Raw genomic sequence first — 9,743 nt, 5'->3', positions numbered from 1 at the left:
CCTGGTTCCAGTCCCTTCAGTGCCTGCAGGCAGTGCCCTCAGCCCTGCTGGGCTGGGAGAGGAGCAGCTTCTCAGCAGAAATGCCTTTTTGAAGCTTTTCCTGGTTGCTATTATCTCCCTCTGTGCCAGAAGACACAACACAACAACTTTTATGATCCTCTCAGGGGTTTCGTCTTTTTTTTAAATTAGATTAAGTCCCTGAGGGAATGTTTTTCCAAAATCCTCTCAAGAACTCAAAATTAAATTCAAACTTGCAAGTTTCTTGAACTTTTAATAGGTCTCACTGAGAGACAGGACTGAGAAAGTTCCCCAAGGTACCAGACAGAGCAGAACAATGGAAGCATTGGTGACAGGTAGGAACAAGGATAGTAAAGATGTCTCTGACAAAAATTTAGTAAAATTTTTACCATGCCTGTTAATTTTTAGCACAAGAATAAGGCATGCAGGGGCTGCTTTCCCAGCAGGCAAGGTGTGAAGACAAGAGCACATCTGGCTCAAGGGTGCAGTGATAGAATGAACAGGAACTGGGAAATTGGAATGCGTTTTTAGGAAATGGGTACATTCTAATACACATGTAGTGACTTAATATAAGCAACACACTTGTAGAATGACGTATCCACACAAGGATCGGAGTTATCCTATTCTTGGACATTGGACTTGAGGCCTGAAAAAATGATTTTTTCATCAAATTTGTGTTAAGGAGACTTATTTCTATATTTTGGAGATTTGATGATAGTGAACCTCACAGAACCAACGAGTCAAGTGTTCCACCATGGAACCTCAAGGAACAAAGGGGCCTTTTGACATTGTGGGAGCTCATGGAACTAAAATCCATTTTGACAGAGTGGGGCCACATGGAACCTATGGTCCCTTGTTACACTGCAGGTCCAAGGAGACCATTGTGGCACTGAGAAACCTCATGGAACCAAAAGTCATTTGTGTTAGAGAAAGGCCTCATGGAACCAAGGGGCCTTTGTGATACTGTGGGGCCTCATGGAACAATGTCCATTGTTATACTGCAGATCCAAGGAGGCCATGGTGACACCATGGAACCTCCTGCAATCATGGGTGCATTGTGACACTCCAGGGCCTCACAGAACCAAGGAGTCCAGTGTGACACTTCAGAACATCACGAAACCATCTGTGTGATCTCTGTTCCAGCTCCTCATGGCAACAGTTACACTACAGGGCAGGAGAAGGAGACCCTTTTACCATTTTGAGCCTTCATGAAACCAAGGGTCCATTGAGATACTGTGGTATGGGAAATACAGGCATGGAGTGCTCTCAGGGCCTTCTGCATACAGGCTCAGAGATAGAAATGGATACGAGATTTGACCTAAGATCTTGGAGAAGGTTTGGAGAATTAGAGCGTTAAAATGAAACAGACATGAAACAAGAATATAAATTTGCAGTTTAAATAAATATATATTTTAAGCAAACAGAAATATGTATTTTATAAGCAACAGAATATGTAAGGGAAGATAGTAAAATATTTTAAAGTTTAGCTATAGGACCTGTTATAAAGTTAGTTAGAGGTTTAAGATGTATTAATGTAATTTTGTGAAATGTTATATGATTGGTTGAAAAATGACACATCGCAGCAAAGTCATGGGAAGCAAAGCAATTAATGACTGGTTAGCAAACTTTTTTAGATTTTGCTAAAAATTAACATAAGGCATTGTAACTAAGAATGAGGTGGCTTTGATATTATGGTGTTGGATGTAACATCTTTAATGTTTCACCTTTTTATGAGACTGATGCAATAAAGCAATAAGCCATCTTTTACAACGTCTCTCAGTTGCCCCATCTTTGTCATATTAATGTCCCAATAGGGATCTTTCAGACATGAGGTTCCCCCCATTAGAAATCACCAAGGATTTAGGGGCATTTGGGTCTACCCCATTGAAGTCAACGAGGATTTAGAGCAAGCAAGTTTACCCCATTAAAGTCAGTGGTGATTTTGTGGAAATTTGAGGATGAAATGGGGAAATTTGGGTAAAATTCAAGGAAATCTTTGGGCTTAATTCCAGGAATTTCCATTCCAGGATCACGGCGCTGATGCTCTGGAAGTCCTGGATGAATTCCTGGAAGCCAATCTTGAATCCCTGATTCCTCGCCTGTGGCCCATGCTGGAGCTGTGCCTTCAGGTAAGCCCAAAAATCTCCATTTTCAGCCCAAAATCTGCGAATTCCAAACCCAGAATTGGGACTTTTAGGACCAAAAATTTTGGGACATTGGGTCTACCCTTTGAAGTCAATGGTTGTTGAGGGACACCAGATCTACCTCAATGAAATCGTTTGAGGATTTAGGGACACCAGGTCTTCCTATTAATAGGGCTTGATCGGGAAGGGTTGCTGGTTAAACTGGGAGCACTGGGAAGGGCTAAGGGGAAGCAGTGGAGGAGGAACTGGAACCACTGGGGGGGGGGAACTGGCAGCATTGGAAGGTAGGAAGGGGGGAAACTGGGCAAACAAACTGGGAGCACTGAGAGGGGTTACTGGGAGCACTGGGAGAACTGGGAGGACAAGCTAGTCAAACTGGGAGCTATTCCTGGGAGCACTGGGAGCAGCTAAGTAGGCTGTACTAGGGTTACTGGGAGCACTGGGTCATATCTGGGACCTCAGGGAGGGATTAGTAGGATAATTGGGGATACACAGGATTCCTGGTCCACCCTGATTGAAGTCAATGGGGATTTAGGGACACCAGTTTTGGGGGGCCACAGGGATTTTAGTAGATCCAGGTGTCCAAGGGGTGTCCAGGTGTATCCATGTGATTTCTGGGGTGATCCAGGATCTTTTACAGGTACCCAGGTGTGCCCAGGTGATTTTTGGGGATACCCAAGTGAATTTTGGGTAGTACCCAGGTGTACCCAGGTGATTTTTGCAAGGGGAACCAGGAGATTTTTGCAAGTACCCAGGTGTACACAGGTGATTTTTGGGGATATCCAGGTGATTTTTGGGGCACCCAAGTGTCCTGAGTCACACTGACAGGCCAGGAGAAGATGATGGCCACCGTTGAATACCTGTCATCGTGGACACAGATGACCCTTGGCACCTGGGGGGCGATTGGGGGGCACCTCAACATTCAGAGGACAACCCAAAACTCCACATGAGGGCCCCAGGGGTGGGAGGGTGACCTGAGTCACCTCGGGAGAGGATGCAACAGAGGTACACCCAGGCACTTTGGTCTGTGGGGTCAGTGTAGACAATGTTCTATACCAGCTCCAGCTCTGGGGGGAGCAAAGGCAGCACCCTAAAATCTCAGGGAGGCAACAGGAGACACCCCAATACCTAAATGGGGGCACCCAGATGTGAAGGAATTCCAGTCTATCCATTAAAACCAATGGGGATTTTTAGGGGCATCAGGTCTACCCATTCAAACCAACAGAGCTGACCACCTCCCACTTTAGGCAAGGGAAGAGATGGAAATTTTGGGGATCCAGTGAAATTGTGGGAATTTTTACAGGGAATCCCACATCTTCCTTCAGCCTTTCGGGAGGCAGCACCTCAGCCTCGCCCTTCCCAGAGTTCCTGGCAGGCAGCAGCAGCCACAGGCGGTGCCAAGCTAAGAAGTTGGAGAAGTCACCTCTCAGTAGGGCCCCAGCGAAGGCCAGCTCAGCCTTGGTGTCCTGCTCCATATCCACTGCCTGCCGGTGTTCCCAGGTGTGGACTTCTAGGGCACCAGTATAAACCAGTAAGCACTGGGAGCCACCCCTGAGCCCATAGCAGCAGCTCCCAGTATAAACCAGTAAGTCCAGGATAACCTGAAGTCACTCCCAGTAGGTCCCAAGACCCATCCCAGTATAAACCAGTCATGCCAACACCTCTAAAGGTCACTCCCAGTATAAATCAGTAGCACCACCACCCCCAGAAATTGCTTCCAGTAGGTGCCTAGTGTCCCCAAGCCCCCTCCCACTACAACGCAGTAAAATCCAGAATATCTCAGTATAGCCTAGTCCAAACCAGTACAAACCAGTGCAAACCAGTGCAAACCAGTCCGCCCCAGGACCACATCCCAGTATAAACCAGTATAACCCAGCACAAGTCACAGATGGCCACCAGGTCCTCCAGGTCAGCAGGGGGCGCTCACTGACAGCGATCAACAAGGGGACGGGACTCCCCCCCACTTGCATAACTAAGGGACGAGACCCCCGTTTGATGCAAGCATGAAGCCGATTTATTGATTTCACACTTCAATACATATACCTCATCAACTACAGCTAAAAATAGCACAACTATACAAGTGGTGTTTCTAAGTAACATTACTTAATCAAAGCTCTGCACAGACCTGTACAGACCAGCATAGGCACGTACGGTCTTGCATGATTTAGCTAAACAAAGCACACCAAGCACACCTTCTGCTTCCCTATCCAGGGCTCTGCCTCAGCTTGTCAGGGCTTGTGGCCTACCAAACCTAGCACATCTGCTTCAGTCATGAGTTGAGCAGTGCTCTGAGCCCTGCTCTCCAGCTGCATCTCTACACTCACACACCCCACTCCCTCTATCTCTCTCCCAATCCAACCCAGTAACCCCCAGCATCCTATCCTAGTATAACCCAGCAAAACCTAACATAACCTAAGGCAGTAAAAACTAGTTTCTCTTCTCCCTTTCCCGCTGTGATAATTGATAAAAGACTTTGTGTTAACCATAGAAGTATTTGGAGTTTGTATAAACCAGAATACTTAGGTTTGACATGAAGCATGACACTAGATACAGGAAAATATATGATTAAATCATTCTGACTAAATCCCCCTATTATGAATATTATGTTTTATAGATAAGTTGCATCTACTACCAGCTTGCAAAACCAGACTTTCCGATAGTCTGATAGATTTTGCAAAATCAGACTTCCTGCCTTTATTCAATCAGTGCTCTCTATCTACAAAGAACAAACTTCCTGAGTTTCACCAGTTTTATCTACCAAGACCAGATGGTTATCTATGAGACTTGACTACTGCCCAAAGAGTTTATGCATTTTTATTTCAACCATCACTGCTTATCTGGCAAAATTATGACAGCAAAAACCCAAATTTGTGACGACAATGAGAAACCATACTGTAAAAAGAGACTGTAAACCAAGGTTGCGTGGAGTAGGCAGTGACCCCTCACGTTTCCCCAGTGCTGCATTTCTCTTTCTATATAAAATAAAGCAATCTAAATTTTACCAACTATCAAGATGTTTTGTTTCTCATTTACAACACTGCTGTCGCCCTCCTCTCCCAGTCTCCCTCTCCTTGTTCCCAGCCGGGCCATGCCCCTGGCCTGCCCTTGGCCCTGAGCGGGGCTGCCCCGTCCCTGTTCCCGCCCGTCCCCCCAAGGTCACACTTCTACCTGGCTCTGCCTGCACTGGCGGCGGCGCTGCTGGGCGGGCATCAGTGCCTGGGGTTGCGGCGGTATCGCCTCCCTTTGGCTCTACCTGGCCCAATCTCGGCTCCGGCCCCAACACAGGCTCCAGCCCTGGCTACCTAGCTATCTGTTGTGGTTTCTAACCAACTTGTGTAGGCAACAGACACTTGGTCCCACTGTGTTGTTCTCTTACAGTTCTATGTGTTCTTCCTGTTGTTTGACAGTCTCCAGTTTTTTCAGCACCTCGTCCTGCAGTTTCATGGTAGAAGCTGTTGTTTGTCTTTCCTTCTTCTCCATGGCAGCCATCAGGTTCTGAATACAACACTCAGACTTTAAATCTTTTTCTTCCACCTCCTGCAACTGTAAAGAAACAGAAAGAATCCACAGTTGTCAGGTGAGCTTTTATACAGAGGATTCATGTGCTGCAGATATCTGCCCATACCCTCTGACCAAGGAACTGTAAACATCTCAAGTATCTTCAGAACTTTGCTTCTACTAGCAAAATGAACACAAGCTTTGTTACTTCTTGTTTTTCCATGCTGTGTCTAGTTGTTTGTTGGGGTGATAGCAAGTAAAGGAGCAGGAAAGGCCTTTGCAAGGGTTTTTTATTTCAGCTACACACATGCACTGTCCAGAGTTCAGGGAACAAAGGCAATGGGGCTTGTGTGAGGGTTTCAGTTTTGGGATGAGCAGGGCGTGGAAAACTTTAGGGACCAGTTACTACAGAACAGAGAAACCAGGTGGGAGTGACTGAAAGGCTGAGTGATGGACAGAGCAAAGGCACAGGGCTGACTAGAAAACAGAACAGGGCTTGCTTTGGCCAGATAAAACAAGATCTGCTATCAAGAGAAGGCAGCTCAGAGAGGCATCTCATTTTCCTTAATTGGGAATGCTTTTCTGGGTCTCCACATTTCTACAGCAGCCTCTCCCATCCCTCCACAGATTTCCTAGAGCCTGGTTCTAAGCACGGACACTGCTGCTCCAAGCCTTCTGGGGACCTGTGATGATGCTCTTTGTATTCACTTTATTTGCTACTGCATGAAAGCATGAACTGACATGCTTTTATTCCTAAAGAAGGAAGGAGTCTTGCAAGTGTCAGAGGAAAACTGCTCCAGTGGACCTGTTCTGGAGCACAGCACGCTGCCAGGGGAGCATGGGGAGTTTTCTCAAGTGGCAGAGACAACAAATGCAGCGCTGAGAGAGGTGCCTGCTCCCACTGAGTGGGAAGCGGTGGATCCCTGAGGAATGGCAGCTTTGCCTCGGTGTGGTGGGGCCAGGAGGGACAGCAGCAGTTACATCCCAGTGAGCACCATTTCAGAAAGGCTCCCAGGTGAACTGCACAGTCAGACCTGCTCTGGAGTTTGGAATCACACTGGGCTGCTTGGGGAGTGTTTTTTAAACCAGGAAGACCTCGAATGTAGAGCAGAGAGGGTAATCCCACAGCCCTGACCGTGAAGTGGGGAAACTCTGAAGAGAGGCATCTGTACCTCAGCATGGTGGGTGGGAGCAGAGGCAGAAGTGACAGAGCTAGAGTAAAGCCCAATATATCCACTACTTCCTTAGGTCTCTCTCCTTCTGTCTCCCAGAATACTCCTTTGTCCATTTTCACGATGAACAGCAAAGCAACAAGCACATAATGATTTATTTCTGTTGGGACAGGCTTTAAATACCTCCACTTTAACCTCCTCCAACTCTTCCTGCAAGCTCAGTTTGTCTTCCTCCACATCAGCCTCATGACTTGTAGCAACCGCAAGAGCAGTCCTAAAGCATCCAAAATTTGATAGTAAACATGTGCAATTTGGCATTGTCTTTCCCTGATTGCTCCCAAATCAACTGTTTCCCCCCTTTCCTATAAGCACAATGAAAGGAAAGCCAAGTACATGTAAGCTTGGCGAATGCAGCCTAGAAAGGACCTCAGGACATCTCCAGGCTCACTGCCTCCCCAGTGCAGCCTCGACTATCTCGTCAGGCCATGCTATTTAGGGCTCCTTCTGATGCTCTTCCAAATCCCCCTGGATGCAGCTGCACCAGTTCCTGGGGCAAGCTGTTCAACTGCCTGGCCATCTACATGGCAAGACATTTTGTCTTTTCATGTGATTGGAACCCATCATTTCCCCTTGGACAAGTTGCTTCTCTTTCTCCCAATGCTCCCATGTGTACCATTTAATGCACCAACTGTTCATTTGCTTAAAGCCCACTCTCCTGCCGAGCAGCCTTGCTGCTGAGCTAATGGCAAGTTTCCCAGTGAGTTCTGATATGTGTGAGGAGAGCACACCACAGACAACATTTTCTGACAGTCCCCAGCGGACAAAGTCCAAGAGTACCAAATGTCGGAGAGCAGCCAAGAGCAGACCTGCATTTACCAGTCACATGGGGATCTCCTTCCATGTGGCTCTTCCTTCTTTTTCTAAGCTCATTCCCACACCTCTCCTCAGTCACACTTGCTGACAACTGAGGAGGCCTGTGTGCTGTTTAAACAAATCCCTCACCTTTCACACTGCTCAGCAGCATGCCCATCAGCTGCGTTTTTCAGAAGACACTCCAGCATCTCTTGGTGTTGTTTGGAGATTGCAAGATTGAACACAGTATATCCCTCCTGAAAGAAGAGAGAATCTCCATGAGAAAAACAAAGACAAGCTCGCACCTGTTCAAAAGAGAAGCTTTACCCTGCATGCCAAGGTTACCTGGTTCTCAGCATCACTACTGGCATTATGCTCTAGCAACAGCCCTGCCACAGTAGTGTTACCGGAGAGGACAGCCAGGTGAAGGGCAGTGTTGCCATCAGCATCTGCCAGATTTGGGTCAGCACCATGTTCCAGCAGAACAGCCACGCATTTCTCTTGCTGGCACTGTACTGCCTGGGAATGACACACAAAAAAGGAGGGAAGACTTTCAACATTTTTGTGTCACTTGTCAGAACTCACTCATTTATTGAATGCTGGAATTGAAGGACATGTTCAAAGATTTAGCTAACAGAGGCCTAAGGCACAGCAGGTAACAACATGCATGCTTCTATGGCCCTGCTGTGTAAGGAATTGTGCAGGACACCTCTCCTGTAATGCACTGTCAATAAGCTCCACTTACAAGATCAGAACACAGTCCACTCACCCTCATCAGTAGAGTTCTTTTTAAGTTATCAGCCACATTCAGCTTGCAGTTCTTTCCTGCGAGATATCTAACGATATCTGTGTGGCCATTCACAGAAGCAAAATGCAGAGACGTCCTAAAAATGAAACAGATAGTCTCAACACAGCCTTGTTTGCTGTGATGATGATAAAATCAGTGTCTTGACACAGCCTTGGGGAGCCTGCCCAGCCTCTGTTCCTCCCACTTGCTGCAGCTTTTCCATCTCTTTATCCCCATTGGCTGAGGTACTTGAGAGGCACAGACTTCCCGGAATGCCTGACATCTGGCATTCCCCTCTACTGTATAACCCTTCCCTTTTAATTTTTAATTCTTGTAGAATTCATATTCCACCCCCCCCCCCCCCCCCCCCCCCCCCCCCCAGTTGCTTCTTTCATCTTCTGTTACCCAATTTCATTTAGAAGAAAACCTACAGTTTGTTTGTAAAGGCAAATCTCTTTTTCCATTCATCAATCAGTGTAATCCTTCCCATTGTTTCTTTTATCTCTAGGTGCTAACTTTGCCTACCAACAGATCTACAACTTGTTTGTAAAGACAAATGTAACATTCCTCTCAATCCCTCCTCTTTTATTTTAGCAATTCTCTTTACAAACTTATGTATTATCGTCTTAATTTCTTGTTCTCGTGTCCTTTTTGGTTTTGCAATTATTTACAATGACATCAGTTTCTGTCCTTTGTAGCCATCTCTGGGTCAGTAGGCATGGCTATAAACCTGCATTCCCTTGATCATATGTTGAATAAGTTGTGTTAACAAGGGATTAGGCATGAGTAAAAAGATTTAGATTGCTACAGCAATGTAAGAGAAAAAAAAGCAATTGTTTAACCTCCAGTCTACCAGGTAGCCACAAAAAACATGTCCCATTCCCATCCTTTCCATGTTTGGACAGGTACATGAGCTAACTTTCTTATTCTTCTTTTGCTATTTGTTTCACCACCTTTCCATTGTCATCTATTTGCAAACAGCAGTTTGAGCCATTTAATTTGCCACACACGCCCCCTTCTTCTGCTAAGAAATAGTCTAATACCATCCGGTGTTGAAATATTGCTTTTCTCATCTGAGTAGCCTGGTCAGCAAGAAGGTCAAGAGCTGTAGCTGTCTGGTTACTTACTATTTCAAAGACAGTTTGTAACCTAATTATCTGATTTAAATTCTAAATGGGTTCTCTGGGACCTGCTATTAAGTCATTAGGATTCCAAGTGTCTGGTCCATAGTGTTGTATGATTCATTCAGGTGGCCATTCATTATCACCCCAC

The 9,743-nt window shown here is 46.1% G+C and overlaps 1 protein-coding gene across 1 annotated transcript; it reads right to left on the bottom strand.

Annotated features, from left to right (window-relative positions):
- Window positions 1-5,534: 5,534 nt before the first annotated feature.
- LOC306815286 (uncharacterized protein) lies at window positions 5,535-8,575 on the bottom strand (the record flags this gene model as incomplete). The annotated part of the gene is made up of 5 exons (XM_079331875.1): window positions 8,454-8,575; window positions 8,030-8,203; window positions 7,835-7,941; window positions 7,016-7,106; window positions 5,535-5,705 (listed from the first exon to the last, which is right to left on the bottom strand). The coding sequence occupies exons 1-5, from the start codon at window positions 8,457-8,459 to the stop codon at window positions 5,535-5,537; spliced, it is 549 nt and encodes a 182-aa protein (XP_079188001.1). The 5' UTR covers window positions 8,460-8,575.
- Window positions 8,576-9,743: the final 1,168 nt, after the last annotated feature.

This window comes from Erithacus rubecula (genome assembly GCF_903797595.1).
Source record: "Erithacus rubecula genome assembly, contig: scaffold_113_arrow_ctg1, whole genome shotgun sequence".
NCBI lineage: Eukaryota > Metazoa > Chordata > Aves > Passeriformes > Muscicapidae > Erithacus > Erithacus rubecula.
The sequence above is the reverse complement of the archived record's forward strand: the minus strand, read 5'-3'. Positions and strand labels throughout refer to the sequence as shown.